We start from the raw sequence: 16,060 nt of genomic DNA, 5'->3' as shown, positions 1-16,060 counted from the left end.
ATCACTGCTCCCTGAAGCTTTTATTCCTTTTACTTTTGAGCTTTTAGTTTATTAAGTCATGAGAAAATAGTTTTTAATGTACACCACTGTTGGTAAACTTTTTTATCAGTTAGTAAGGTCTCTTTGTTTTCATAACTTTTAAATATATAAATACCATTCTTAGCAAAAACAGGCATCAGGTCTTAGTTTGTTGACCCTTGGTGTAAACCAAAAGCCCTTCAATTATATTATTTACTACTAGTGGCCTGGTGCACGAAATTCGTGCACTCCAGCGGGGGGAAGAGGGTCCCCCAGCCTGGCCTGAGCCCTGTCACAGTGCAAGAGCCCTGCAATCCATCGCCCCAAAGAGTTAGGTCCTGCCCACCCATCTGGGGCTCCTCGATGAATTGCCCCAAAGAGGTAGGCCGGAACTGGGGGAGGCCTGCGGACCCCCGGAGCAGGCGCACGGAGAGGCCTCCACCATCCCCAATCCCCGTCCTCAACGCTGCAAGTTCCCGCCCACCCGCGCCTGCTGTGCGTGCAACCTGCTGATTGGTCGTTATGCATGAGGGCATCCCAACCAATTTGCATATTACCCTATTTTTAGTATAGATGTCATGCTGCTTCTTGAGAGGTTGTCTTGATTTAAAGTAGAAATCGAACAGCAGTCTACTATGAGTAGTAAAAATTCTGGTGGTATAAAATGTAATGCTATTTAGCTTATTTCTTTTATTGTAGATTAGTTTTTATTTTTAATCTATTAATGCTTTGGATTTCTAAATTGTTAACCTAATATGTAGTAATGGTTTATGCCCTAGATATGTATAAGACTCACAAAAATGCTTTTATTAATAAAAAGTGAATTGGCTCTCATAATATAGCAAGACTTAAGAAATTTGAACAGAAGGATAGCAGAGTAATTAGTGGTAGGCAAGAGAAAACAAATAATTCCTTAGATATACTAATGAGAATATTTTTTTTAGAGAATTAGTTAAAGATGATTATAATGAAACTGTTCACAAAAAGACGGAAGTTGTGATCACATTGGAATTCTGCCTCAGAAGCATTCAAAGTATGAAAGTGTGAGTAGGTTACTTCCTTAACTAATAGTTGTTAAAATGTTAAATATTGTTACATTTCTGTTTAATTTGTTTAATTATCCTTGACACATATTGCATGCTATGCAAATGTTTGTATTAAGGCACAACCTTAGTTTAAGTTTCTTCCTCACAAAGGCAGAAAAATATCCAGTTGTCTCAGTAAGAAATGAACACCATCTCTGTTAGTATTTCTCCTTCCCTTTGTTAGGGAAAAGGTAACCTGAGCCAGAAACATCTCGTGTTATACTTTGCAAAGCAGATGCTCTGAATAGGAAAATAAAAAGCCTGTAATCAACAGAGGAAATAGGAAGAGGTATTCTAGAACTGTAGTTTTGTAGTGTTTTTAGAATTTGGGGATTACTTCTAGTTTACTTTGCTTATTAAGCTTATCCCTGAGAATGTCTTTTGAAACAGAATATTTTTAAATTGCCCTCTTCCTAGACTATACTATTGGTACAGCATAGGAAATATGATTAGTGAAATCAGAATTTACTGTTGACCACTATTAATTCTGAAATGTAGTATTATGACTATTATCCTGGCATGAGACTATATGAAATTAAGTTGTCTTATATTTTATCTCTTAACCTGCAAATGTCTAAGTATATAAAATTCTTTCTTTACAAAGACATCAAGTTTTCTTGAAATCTATTGCTTTGTAGACTTTGTATTCAGAATTTTATCCTTAAATTATGATGATAATAAGAACTCAAATGTAATTTATAAAAAATCTTTTTAGATTAAATCTGTGTATTCATTATACTCATTTAATTTTTCCATACTTGGTTTTCACACAGATATGAAAAATTGTTGAAAACCAATCTAGAAGCAACAGACTTAGATGAAATTTCAGACATACACACCAAATTGTTGAGAGTAAGTATTTACAAAATTGTGAGAATCATAGGCTCATAATCAGTTTCTTTGCTGGTGAGAATAGATCTAAACTTTCCGAGAGATGATATACTAAAGGATACCTAAAGTATCCTTTTCCTATTTTTAGGTACTGTCTATAATATTTAAATACCGTCACTGCATGCAGATCTTTACAATGTTTCCAAATGCCTGCTTTGCTTTAAGCCCATTTCTCTCTCCCTCTCTTCCTGTCTCTTTAAAAATTGATAATGTTCTTGTGTTGCTTCTATGGCAGTTAAAGCATGCTCATAAATGTAATTTAACAACAGGGTACTTAAACTTGCTTAGAATTAGATGCAAGTTAGGAAAATATCAGATCTTTTCTAAAATAAAAAGTAAGGAAAGAAAGATTTAGGTTCCTAAAGGCTGGGAATCATTTCTATACCTAAAGAAATTAGGACAAAAGTCTCTCTTCTACTGAAAAAAATACAGTAGCATTTCAGGTAGTTTCTGATCTCTTAATACAATGTATTGTAAAAGAACTGATTACTAATCCCAGGATTGCCCCTGTTTACCTGGCTATTCCTGCCTGGTGACTTAAGCAAGGCCTTTAATTCTTTGCTTCCTTATTTTCTTTTTCTTTAAAATATGCAGTTTTTTATCCTGTTGTACCAATTAAATGAGATAAATAAAAATGCTATGCTCCTGCAAGTTTTTAGCATTTGAAGTATTCTTTCATGAGATGGATGTTAAATTAAAAAGGAAAAAGAACTTGATACAGTATCCCTTTTCTCTTTTTCCAGCTTACGCTGATTTTTAGTTGTTTTTTTCCTTCAGTTTTATATCTAGAACAGTGATTTTCAAAATATGAGTCATGAACAACTAGTAGGTTGTAAAGTTTAGTGTGTTGCAGTCAGCAGTGTTTTTAAATGGAATGGAATAGAAAATGTTAGCATACATCACATATAATAATGAAATTACTGTTCCAGGAAACTTTCAGTTCAGTTATATATATACACATTTAAGTGAAACAGAGTTAAATTAAAGTGAATGTCATGGTCAAAAAAGTTTTTTTAAATGTTGATATAGAATAAAGCAAATTAAAGTTAAGAAACAAATTGTCTTCCCCAATATTTGTTTGTTTTTAAATATAGGCAGTTATATTGTGTTTTTTGTTCTTTTTCTGCTTTTGTCTTAAAACTTTATTTACTGGCTCATAGTCCGAATAGATACTTATTTCTAGTGCAAGCGTCATTTGAGCACTTGGAATTGAAGTTGTATGTTTTCTTTAGGGAGCCCAAGTGTTTCTCACTTGTGTGACATTTTGGGGAAGATTTGGATTTCCTGTGAGAATTGGAGCATGGATGATTAAATAACTTAAGGTCGCTGAGTCTTATGAAATTAGGGCTTTAACTTCAGACCAATTACTTTTCACTATGTTGCACTGTTTTTTTCTCATAACTTGTTTATTTGCTTAAAATCTCCTAATGGAGATCTTAAAATTTTTTCCTACTGTAAAACAAAATGTATATGTAGAAATGATACCATATATGCTCCCCACCCAAAAATGATTCTCAGAGTAGGTCATGGACCAACAGCCCCAGCCTCACATAAGAACTTGTTAGAAATGTATATTTTGGGGCCCCAGCTATTGAATCAGGAACTGTGATGGTAGGGCCCAGAAATCCATTATTTGAGTTGTTGGGGTTTTTTCTTTAAATACTTTTTTATTTTTTAATTACAGTTGGTATACAATATTATTAGTTTAAGTGTACAACCCAGTGATTAGACATTATATAACTTACTAAGTAATCTTTCCAATGCATTTTTATGCCCATCTGATACCATATACAGTTACTATGATATTATTGACTACTAGTGGCCTGGTGCATGAAATTCATGCACGGGTTCCTCAGCCCAGCCTGCCCCTTCTCACAGTCCAGGAGCCCTGAGGGGATGTCCTACTGATGGCTTACACCTGCTCCTAAGCTGCAATTAGGCCTCCCTCTGCGGGAGGTGACCAGGATGATCAGGGGAAGGCACCTGAGGATATTTTTCTGTTGATTTTTAGAGAGCGTGGAAGAGAGAGGGAAAGACAGAGAGAAACATCAATGTGAGAGGGATACTTCGATTGGTTGCCTCCTGCATGAGCCGAGGCTCTATCCACTGAGCCAAACTGGCTAAGGCAGGATATGACATTTCTTTTCTTTTCTTTTTAATATATATTTTATTGATTTTGTTACAGAGAGGACGGTAGAGGGATAGAGAGCTTGAAACATTATAAGAGAGAAACATCGATCAGCTGCCTCCTGCACACCCCCTACGGGGGATGTGCCCACAACCCAGGTACATGCCCTTGACCGGAATCGAACCTGGGACCCTTCAGCCCTCAGGCCGATGCTCTATCCACTGAGCCAAACTGGTTAGGGTGGATATGACATTTCTTGGAAGGCAGCTATGCTCACCACTATACCACCAACACCGCACCAATATGGCATTTCTTATTCCCTCCAGCAGCGGACCTTCGTTTTTTCCCCCAGGAGTGAGGTGGAAAAACCCTAGATCACCTTCTTGGATTCTTATTAGCCAAGTTGCCAAGAACACTGCGAGTGGTGTACCGTGAGCTTAGCCAATGAGTGGTCAGAAAAGGTGTTTCCTGTGCAGCTCACATGTGTAGAGGCGGCACTTAAGTCCCCGCCCACCCGCGTGTACCTCACCGGGCACGCAGCCCTGCCCAACCACGCACACCTGTTGTACATGCAGGTGATGGATTGTGATGGCATGAGGAATCACGGCATGAGGGTGTGACGTCCACATAAGCTTTTATTAGTATAGATCAGGGGTCCTCAAACTTTTTAAACAGGGGGCCAGTTCACTGTCCCTCAGACCGTTGGAGGGCTGGACTATACTTTAAAAAAAAAAACTATGAACAAATTCCTATGCACACTGCACATATCTTATTTTGAAGTAAAAAAACAAAACGGGAACAAATACAATATTTGTATTTGCATGTGGCCCGCGGGTCGTAGTTTGAGGACCCCTGGTATAGATATTCCCTATGCTATACTTTACATCCTTGTAACTGTTCTGTAACTACCAATTTGTACTTCTAAATTCCTTCATCTTTCTCACCCATCTCCCTAACCCCCCTTTGATCTGGCAACCCCCTTCAATGTTCACCATATCTATAAGTTTGTTTCTGTTCTGCTTCTTTGTTTATTTTGGTTTTTTAGAGTCATTTGTTGAAAGATATGTATTTATTGCTATTTTATTGTTCATATTTATATCTTTTCCCCCCATCTGCTTCTTTTTTTAAAAAAATATATTTTTTATTGATTTTTTACAGAGAGGAAGGGAGAGGGATAGAGAGTTAGAAACATCGATGAGAGAGAAACATCGATCAGCCGCCTCCTGCACACTCCCCACTGGGGATGTGCCCGCAACCAAGGTACATGCCCTTGACCGGAATCGAACCTGGGACCCTTGAGTCCGCAGGCAGATGCTCTATCCACTGAGCCAAACCGGTTAGGGCCCCATCTGCTTCTTAAAGAAGATCCTTTAACATTTCATGTAATACTGGTTTGGTGGCAATGAACTCCTTTGCTTTTTTCTTGTCTTGGAAGTTCTTTATATGTTCTTCAATTTTAAATGAAAGCTTGCTGGGTAGAATAATCTTGGTTGTAGGTCCTTGCTTTTTATCACTTTGAAAATCATTGCCAGTTCCTTCTGACCTGCAAAGTTTCTGTTGAGAAATCAGCTAACAGTCTTATGGAAGCTCCCTTGTAAGTAACTAATTTCTTTTCTCTTACTGCTTTTAAAATTCTCTCCTTGTTTTCATCTTTTTGCATTTTAATTATGATGTGCCTTGGTGTGGGCCTCTGGGTTCATCTTGTTTGGGACTCTGTACTTCCTGGACTTATATGCCTATTTCCTTCACCAGGTTAGGGAAGTTTTCTTTTTTTAATATATTTTTTATTATTGATTTCAGAGAGGAAGGGAGAGGGAGAGAGATGGAGACATCAATGATGAGAGAGAATAATTGATTGGCTGCCTCCTGCAAGCTCCCCACTGGGGATCAAACCTGCAACCTGAGCATGTGCCCTGACCAGGAATCAAACCGTGACCTCCTGGTTTATAGGTCAAAGCTCAACCATTGAGCCACACCAACTGAGCAGGGAAGTTTTCCATTACTATTTTTTTTTACATGGGTTTTCTTTTTTTCTTGTTTTAATATATTTTATTGATTTCAGAGAGGAAGGGAGAGGGAAAGTGAGATAGAAACATCAATGATGAGAGAGAACCATTGATCGGCTGCCTCCTGCACACCCTGCACTGGGGATCAAGCCTGCAACCCAGGCATGTGTCCCTGACCAGAATTGAACCCAGGACCTTTCAGTCTACAGGTCAACGCTCTATCCACTGAGCCAAACCGGCTTGGGCTACATGGGTTTTCAATTCCTTGTTCTCTTTCTTCTCCTTTTGGTGCTCCCATGATGTGAATGCTGGTACACTTGAAGTTGTCCTGGAGGCTCTTTATACTATCCTCATTTATTTTTTAATTCTTTTTTCTTTTTGCTGTGCTGATTGTGCTTTCTTATCTTCCAAATCTCTGATTGGATCCTCCATCTACTCCACTGTTGATTCCCTATAATGTATTCTTCATTTCTGACTAGTTATTTTTTTGTTTCCCAGTTACATTTTTATGTTTCTTGCATTTCTTTGTTGAAATTCTTCCTAAGTTCGTTGAGCATCCTTACAGCCAGTGTTTGGAGTTCTGCATCTAGTAGATTGCTTATCTCCATTTAGTTTAGTTCTTTTTCCAGGGTTTTGTTGTATTTCTTCATTTGAGACATATTTCTTTATCTCCTCATTTTGGCAGCCTCTCTGTGTTTGTTTCTACGTATTAGGTAGAGCTGCTACGTCTCGTGGACTTGGTAGAGTGGTCTATGTAGTAGGTGTTCTGTAGGATCCAGAGGCACAGCCTCCCCGTTCACCCAAGTTGGGAACTCTAAGTGCGCACCCCTTCCCCACTGTTTGCTGTGTACACCCTCCTGTTGTAGTTGAACCTTAATTGCTGTTGGCACATCAATGGGAGGGCTTTACTCCTAGGCCTATCAACTATAAGGACTGGCTGCAACTACTATGAAGGATCAGCTGTCCACTCCATGAAGGAGGGTTTATTTCATCAGGGCTCTTGTGCCCACTGAGTATGTTGATTTTGGAGGTGGTTGGGTGATGCTTCAACATGGTCTGCTGGCTCTGGGGCCTCTCAGGAAGTTCAGGTCCAAATCCGCTGTGGCTTGTGTTCTGCCCAGAGCCACCCAACATGAGTTACAAAGCAATCTGAAAATGGCTTCTACTTGTGCTGGGCTTGGAGGTGCCCGGGAGAGGCCAAGCTGTGGACCAAGGCTGGCTACTGCTAATGGCAGGCCTGAGGCCACATAGCACGAGGTACAGGGAACACCAAGGCCAGATGCTGCTTGTATGAGAGATTTTAGGAAAGTCTGAAGCATGAGCCAAAACAGGCCGTTGCCTGCAAGTTAGGTAGGGCATCTCAGGGAATCTCCAGGGTGGGGTGAATAGTGTTACCCAGGTTAATGGAGACTCAGATGTGTCTGCCTGCTGACTGTGTTGGGGGAAGGCTTAGAAAAGGAACAATGGCCTCTGCCAACACTTCTCTCTGGGAGAAAACTACTTCTCCAGCTCTTGGCCTGATGCCAGACAATTCAGTTCCTCCTATGTCCCTGGTGCCTTTGGAGCTACTGCCCCAGCGCTGGAGCTCAGAGGGTGTGAGTCCTGGTAAGTCCATGCATGGGCCCTTAAAAGGGACATCTGTGACTCCAGTAGCCGTCCATCTCACTCAGCCACAACCCCCCCTAGATTTTACAGCCAGAAGTTATGGGACTTCTCTGCCTGGCACTGGAATCCTGGACTGGGGGGCCTGGTGTGGGGCTGGGACCCCTCGCTCATCAAGGTGGACCTCTGCATCTGAGATTTCCCTCCCAATTTTTATCTGTCCCCACATGGGTGTGGAACCAGCGTGTTCCATGTCTCCGCCCCTTCTACCAGTCTCCATTTGACTTCTTTAATTCCATAGTTATAGGACTTCCATTCAGCCATATTTCAGGCATTCTGTAGTTTAGTTGTATTTTTTATGTGGTTGTAAGAGAAATTGTACCACATTTATCTATGCCACCATCTTGACTGAAAGCCCCAGCAATCCATGTTTTGACAAGCCCTCCAGAAGATTTGGATGCTGCTAAAGTTTGACAAGCACTATTTTAGCTCTCTCTTTTTATATATATTATTAAATGATTGTTACCCTGTGAGCAGACGATTGTTATTTTTATTTTTTGTATAATACTATTAAAGAGCATTTTCCAGTTTTGGGTTTTTGGTGGGTTTTTTTGTAAAACTTTCTTTTCATGGAAATAATATTGTAGCCAATGGATTAGTATTTTTACTTATTATCTCCCTGTTGTTGGTTTTTTAGGTTGCTTGCCATTTTCACACTTCTATGTAATGCTGTAAAAATAAATAACTTTATCCATAAACTATTTTCCATAGTTTGGAAGTATAAAGTACTTAAAGCATATACTTAACATATTCTTAACATTGATGTTAGAGAAGACATAAAGCATAGAAGGCAAGACATATTTGACCATAAAACTTAAGATTTCTATATGCTAAAAAAAATGTTAAAAAGCAAACTGAGAAAATATGATAAAGGTTTTTTAAATAAAAGTACCTCATTCAAATTGATAAGGGAAACATTAAATCTGCAGTTAAAAGACAACGTTTAGAAATTATTTTAAAGATCAGTAGACCTAATAAAACTCTTGGGAAAAAAATGTTTACAATATTAATAGCAAAATGTATTATAACAGTAAGGTACTATTTTTGTCTTTCAAATTAGCCAGGCTTCATCAGAGTTTTTGGTTCAACAGGTGGGACCCCAAAGTGTGCATTTGTAGCATGTTCCTATGTGAGCTGAGGCTGCTGGTCCCGTGCTGACAAGAGTGTAGTAAAAAGGGCAGGATTGTTTGTTGCTAATGGCAGTGTAAACCGCCACTGAAAACTTTATTTGAAATCAGTAGTATGTATCAGAATCCTTAATATTTAGGTATTTTTATTCTTTAAGTCTGGCCTTTATCCTTTCTTTAAAAGTTTTACAAATGCTTAGTTCTGTGGTAGGTAAATGATAAATACTAAGCTTAAAATGAACAGGATCTTAAATGTTATTTCTTTTCATTTTCTGTTTTTAATAGGAATTATCTTTTTGTTTGGCATCAGAACATATAGAGCACAGTCTTGACTACCTACATTTTATCCTTGGGGCTTTATTATGGGATAGACTATTAACCATATTTTACAGAGAAAGAAACAAGCTTAATTGAATGATTAAATGTATTTGTATATTCAGACTTTGAGTTTAAATAATCCATAAAGAAATATGATTAAAACTTTAGACTCCATTGGCACTGTGATTATCATTTCTGATTTTTTGGTAATCTGGGCCTGAACCCATTGATTTTATTTAGCTTTCCAGTTCTCGGGGAACAATAGAAAACAGTCTTCAGGATATCGAAAGCAAATTATCTCCAGGTGGATTGCTGTCAGATACATGGGCCCATCAAGAAGGCACTCATCCAAAAGATAGACAGTAGGTTATAACTTTATTGGTAGTTTCTGCTCTTATTAATAATGTACTTTTTCACATCAAATCAGTTAATTTATTTGGGTTTTTTTTTTCCTTAAATAGTGTAGAAAAGCTACAAGTCCTGTTAAATTGGATCACAGAGATTTACTATCAATTCAAAAAAGACAAAGCAGAACGTAGTAAGTAAAATTTACCATTTGTTAATCTAATAAAATTAGCCCTACTAGTTGTAATCCAGCTTATAGTGAAGAACAAATTTAGTATATTTATAAGGATGGCTGCTTAAGTTATTTTTCAGAGATTCGATTCTGTCAGAAATTAAATGTACTAAATGTTTCTTAAAACCAACCTTTTGGATATTTCAAACCAGGGCTCATGAACTCCACAACTTCTGGAGGCCAGCACATAGCAGGGATAAAATTGGCCAGTGGAGACTGAGGAGAACCGGAGAGGAGATACCCCCATCCAAAGGGGAGAGTCACTATTTAAATTCACCTGATTTATTGCCCAATCTCTCTGTATCTCAAAAAGAGCTAGAAAAACAGGTTTTATTTGAAATATCCTGTTTTTAAATGTTGGCAGCATTTTCCTTTTTAATGTTAACACCTTACAGACCAAATGAAAGCATTTGTGGCCTGTATTTAACTCATGGTTCACAAGCTAGTGACCCCTGCTTTAAACTCTTAGGTTTTTTAAAGTAATCTCAAAGAAAAAAAATACTGTGTGTAATTTTATCATTGTACATTTACAAAAGTAATATATTTTTTTACTTTTAGAATTACCTTATAATGAAGAACAAATCCACAAATTTGATAAGTAAGTGTCCAGATTATGTTTAATAATTATTTTTGGTTATGTTATTAATGTGATTCTTAAAGTTTAAATTAATTACAATTTAAAATATGTTTTAATCTTGGCTCTACACAATTATTACTGTGTGCACATATTTGAGGCTCACTTACCTAGCTCCAGATTGAGAGCTTACTGAGGTGGGAGAAGGGGCAGGCTTCTCCTGCCTCAGGTGCTTCTGTTGCATAAGGGCAGATAATGGAGAGTACAGACTTAACTACCTTCTTAACCTTAACTCAGTAAATATTTTTTGACCATTCTCCCTTCTCATTCTCCTCCTCTTGCTGCTATTATGTCTGTTAGAAACATTTGGCCTTCGTAAATATTCTAAAGTCACAACTTTCAGGGAACAAATTTTACATATTGGAAAGTTTTTAAATATTGGAAATAGAAACAGTGATATTGGTTTAAGCCTCTGATTATTTCTAAATTCTAGGCAAAAACTGTATTACCATGCAACAAAAGCAATGACCCACTTCACAGATGAATGTGTTAAAAAGTACGAGACATTTTTGGATAAGTCAAAAGAATGGATGAGGTAGGTAAACTATTTGGGGGCAATGAGTGGTTGATTGTATAATACACATTTTAATGTATATTACATATTTTAAGTATGAATAACATTTCATTAGATTGCTTATTAATTGATTCTTTTTGGTTTTCAGAAAGATGCTTCATCTTAAGAAACAGTTGTTATCCCTAACTAATCAGTGTTTAGATATTGAAGAAGAAATATCAAAGTATCAAGACTATACAAATGAGGTACAGCTATCAAAGTATTTAGGGGGAAAAGTACCTTTTTTTCTATTAGGAAAAACGGAAATAAATTCTTTTCCGTTTACATTTTATTATGAATGAGAAGGGAGAAATAGTACATAATATGCATGTATCAGCTCTACTTGCCTGTTTGTGGGATATAGAGATACATATTTTTTAATCCTCACATGAGGATATGTTTTTATTGATCTTTAGAGAGAAAAAGAGAGAGAGAGAGAGAGAGAGAGAGAGAGAGAGAGAGAGAAGCTTCAGTGTGAGAAACATTGATCGGTTGCCTCCCATAGGCACTCCGATAGGGATTGAGCCTGCCACCTTTTGGTTTACGGGATGACACTCGAACCACCTGACCCACCCAGCCAGGTCTGTGGTATATATTTTGAGCCAAGTTTTAAGAAATTAGATGTTTTACAGTTGAAAACATCTGGTAGACTGTTATTTTATCATCCATAACAAAAGATTTTTAAAAAGAGTATTGATTTAAGTGTTATATCACTGATGGTTTTGAAATTAAAATGTAAAGCTATAAATGGCTTATTAAAGTAGGTAACATTTGATCTAAGATCTGTAGTAAGTATTTTGTTCTGTGATTGATGTGGGATTTTTTTATGTTTTAGTTACAAGAAACGTTGCCTCAGAAAATGTTTGCAGCCTCCAGTGGAATCAAACATACCATGGCTCCAATTTATCCATGTTCTAACACATTAGTAGAAATGACTCTTGGGTAAGAAATTTATTATTTGATAACTATGATGTTTCCATTTGTTTTTGTTTCCGTTTGTGATCTTGATCTTTTATTTTGAAATTTTTTGTATTTGTTGTGAATATGTTTGTAAATATTATCTAGTGACTTAGTTTAAGCTATAGAACTAAAATATAATATAAATACAATTCTAAAACACTTGCATACTTTTTTGAACAGAGATGCTTATTTATCTTTATTTTGTATGTATAGTATGAAGAAATTAAAAGAAGAAATGGAAGGGGTGGTTAAAGAACTTGCTGAAAATAATCATATTTTAGAAAGGTGAGTTAATGCAGATATCATTCTGCCCTGTGATTTTATATGCAGTCAAGTACATACGTATCTATACCTGTATCTCTCTGTCTTCCTATATCGATAGATTAGGCCAGTGGGAAAGCGATATAAAATCAGGACCCTTATTTTGGTGACTTCCATGATGCCTTTTAATTTGTTTGGGATTGTTTGGATAAAACCATGTGAACTATGATTGATTCCATTTTATAGAAGCACTGGTTAATAGAATTATTTATTTGCTTATTTGAATCAGTTTGTGGTAATTATTTTTTATATACTGTTTTCTCACTAGAATTATTTTCAATTTTGGAATCAGAGTTGCTTATAAGATGCCAGCACCCTGATTGGTACTGGGTAACTTGCAGAGCTCTCTGCAAATCTCCCTGTAAATGCAGATTTTTGAGGAGTTGGGTGAAAATGTTTAAACTCCTGTTATCTAAAAGGTCAAATCTAAATTCATATTTGAATTCAAAGAATATAATAGTCTACCCTCAGCCTACTCATCCAACTGTATTTTTCACTGCTCCCCGAAATGACAGTCTGTGCTTGCTTTGGCAGCACATATACCAAGAATAGCAGTCTGATGCTTATTTCGCAGAGATGCTTATTTATCTCTATTTTGTTCCATACTACACTGTCCCTGTAGTATGTCATACTTACTCTCAACTCCACATCTTTGCTTCTGAATCCCACCACACCAAAAAGAAGTTATACAGTTCTTCCTAATGCTTTCTGGATTATGTCACTCTCTGTTTTCTCTTAAGAACTTCTTCCCAAGCCACTGAATTGTATTTTTCACATATTTATAATAATACCACTGTGTTTCAGTAAGAAATAGAGTGGTTCACAGTTGCTTAAACTCTTTATTCCCCTGAAAAGTATTCTATAGTCTGCTTTAAAATGTTAGGGGCCAGCCTAGCCGGTTTGGCTCAGTGGATAGAGCGTCGGCCTGCAGACTGAAGGGTCCCAGTTTCAATTCCGGTCAAGGGCATGTACCTTGGTTGCGGGCACCTCCCCAGTAGGGAGTGTGCAGGAAGCAGCTGAATCGACGTTTCTCTCTCATCGGTGTTTCTAATTCTCTCCTTCTCCCTTCCTCTCTGTAAAAAATCAATAAAATATATTAAAAATAAATAAATAAATAAAATGTTAGGGGCCAAATAAAAGAATCTTTTGATGATGCCTTTTTTCTTCTGTTTTTAGGTTTGGCTCTTTAACCATGGATGGTGGACTTCGCAATGTTGACTGTCTTTAGCTTTCTAAGAAGTTTGAGAAAAGTTTCAGTTTGCACAAGAAAATAATGCTGAGGCATTAAACGAATGCTTCTATAAGTGGTCTCTTGTTTCTACAATTCAGCATTTGATGTGGTCATGTAAATATGTATAATATTGTAAATACATAAAAAATATATAAATTTTTGGCTGCTGTTAAGATGTAATTTTATCTTTTAACATTTATAATTATATGAGGGCATTTTACCTCAGTGAGCACTAGAAGAAAGCCATTACTGCTGTGTTGAGATATTGATCATCTACTCTTCTGTGTAAGGCTGGATCAGATATCTCTGACTGCCGACTGGAACATTTTTAAATGGACCCAAAATTGGCATCCTTACAAATCAGAAGACTGATGACACTTTTGTAAGTGGTAGAATGGAGAGGTTGCTTCTATGGCGGGGAGCAGAACCGAACCACTGTTTTCACAAGGATCACAATTTTTTTGAGAAGGATAAAGTGGCATTATTTTATTTTACAAGGTGCCCAGATACTGGTTATCCTCGTATCTTTTTACTTTCAGATAAATTACTGAGCAAAATTTTTAAGCAATTTAATTATTAAAAGCTATTCATTTTTATTTAGGTCATGAATTTAAAATTGTCGTAAAAATTTTAGGATCATTTCAACTCTTTTAAGCTGTATATGACTTCTTTAATTCTGCTTACTACTTCATGAAAAAAAATCAATAAATTTCTCAGTTTTAATGTAAATAATTTGTATTTTTCTGTGTACAACAGTTTGAGAAACAAAAAATAATCTTTTTAAAGAAATATTATGGATAGTGGTGCTAAATTAGTCTCAGACTATTGGATGTAGGGACAATTTTGTTTCTCTTCTAACCCACTGACTCCAGTGTAGTTCTTTCATAAATATATGCTGCACAAATCCTAAGGTGACATTCTCTGAAAAATCTACCCAGAGTTTTAAATTAAAGCATTATGCTCAGCAAGAAATTATTTTATCCAACAAAGATTTATGTGGGTTTTCGTTTCCAATATGTCAGATTATTGAAGTGTGATTGTATACAATCTCTATGTCCATGATAAAGATATCATGTCCTAAGCCTAGAGAGTAAATTTGACTGTCATGAACATTGGGCAACTAAAAGTGGATTAGGATTTTATTTGAAATCTCAAATTGATTATTATTGTGGTAAGGAATTTTAAATGTCATATAAGAACATTATAGAAATAAATGCCTGGGTTGAGTGACTTATATGAACACAATTATCCCCTGTCAAATATTATACCTGTTGCTGAGAGTGGAGTAAAGGGGTGTTTAATCCCTTTTGATTTTAATTTTCAGTTTGATCATCTAACATGTATGCCTCTAATTGTATAATTTAAATGATCATATTATTGAAAATTAGATAAAATTTTGCTTAAGTTATGTGATCAGTTAATATATTCACAGATCTAGTTTTTATTTCAATGCCTCTAGAAAAAAACACCAATAAACCCTAGTGGCAGGGATTATATTTTTATAAGTTGATAAGAGCAGTTCTATTCCACATTAGTATTGATTAATACTTACTGTTTTATTCCCCAGGTTAAAAATCAAAATTCAACTAATATCTAATTAATTCAGGAATTGGGCAGCATCTCATTTAGCCAGGATACTCTGAGGAGTTATGCAAAATGAAAAGTTTTTATAGAAAGGAGGTGGGGCAAGGGAGTCATCAGCAAAAGAAAAATGACGGTATGCGAGGATAGTAATGAGTTCAGGGTGATGACAGCTTCTCATTGGCTAAACCGTGGTATTTCTATTGGCTGGTCTTATTACTGGCAAGAAGAAAACCTTCCTTCCTGCTGAGGTAGAACAGTAGGTACTCTTCCTGTTTTAGGTAATTGATGAATAGTTGTCTGAGGGAAAATTGAGAGAAAATAAAGTAATTTGAAGGTGAGGTTATATTAAAAGCCAAGGCTATTTCTATAATCCAGTTTTCTGCCTATTCCTGGGGACTTTTGCTTCAGAGAAGTTTGCTACAGAGAGATGGAAATGTTTAGCTTGAAAAAAAAAGTAAAAAACAGCCCTTATTTTCAATGAACCTTAATTTGCTTGTGGAATTAAAATACCTCAGAATAAACAAAAAAGAATAAGTTAATCACATTGAGTTCCCCTTCCTTCTCCTAGAAAACTAGAAAAGTCAATGAACCTTTATTCGGGTCAATTTATGTAGCATATTTTATTTTTTAAATATTTTTTATTGATTTCAGAGGAAAGGAGAGGGAGAGATAGAAACATCAATGATGAGAGAGAATCATTGATCGACTGCCTCCTGCAGGCCTCCTACTAGGGATCGGGCACACAACCTGGGCATGTGCCCTGATCAGAAATCTAACCATGACCTCCTGGTTCATAGGTCGATGCTCAACCACTGAGCTACACTGGCCAGACTATAGCATATTTTAGTCAGGGATTGATGTGAGATTTTAAAGTACCTTAAATATGCTATTACATAAAGCTCTGCATTTTCTATCCAGTCTTGCCTGACTGGAATGTGAAAGGGTAAGAGGAGAAGGAATTACGG

General features: G+C 36.6%; 1 protein-coding gene across 7 annotated transcripts in view; it reads left to right on the top strand.

The window, feature by feature from the left end:
* Nucleotides 1–13,962, top strand: part of TBK1 (TANK binding kinase 1) — a 48,734-nt gene extending 34,772 nt beyond the window's left edge. For 6 of the 7 annotated variants that reach the window (XM_036301633.1, XM_036301635.1, XM_036301634.1 and 3 more), the window contains 10 exons: nt 963–1,061; nt 1,877–1,955; nt 9,476–9,597; nt 9,697–9,773; nt 10,371–10,410; nt 10,880–10,981; nt 11,109–11,205; nt 11,835–11,941; nt 12,173–12,244; nt 13,457–13,526. In XM_036301633.1, coding sequence (XP_036157526.1) covers nt 963–1,061; nt 1,877–1,955; nt 9,476–9,597; nt 9,697–9,773; nt 10,371–10,410; nt 10,880–10,981; nt 11,109–11,205; nt 11,835–11,941; nt 12,173–12,244; nt 13,457–13,508 — 847 coding nt within the window. In that variant the 3' untranslated portion in view covers nt 13,509–13,526. Of the gene's footprint in view, nt 1–962; nt 1,062–1,876; nt 1,956–9,475; nt 9,598–9,696; nt 9,774–10,370; nt 10,411–10,879; nt 10,982–11,108; nt 11,206–11,834; nt 11,942–12,172; nt 12,245–13,456 lie in introns of all 7 variants that reach the window. The other variant, XM_036301632.1, reaches the window with a different exon arrangement.
* The last annotated feature ends 2,098 nt before the right edge of the window (nt 13,963–16,060 follow it).

The sequence above is a fragment of the Myotis myotis genome, unplaced genomic scaffold, assembly GCF_014108235.1.
Source record: "Myotis myotis isolate mMyoMyo1 unplaced genomic scaffold, mMyoMyo1.p scaffold_m19_p_3, whole genome shotgun sequence".
Classification (NCBI taxonomy): Eukaryota; Metazoa; Chordata; class Mammalia; order Chiroptera; family Vespertilionidae; genus Myotis; species Myotis myotis.
Note: the sequence above shows the minus strand (reverse complement) of the source record. Positions and strands in the feature narration are given on the sequence as shown.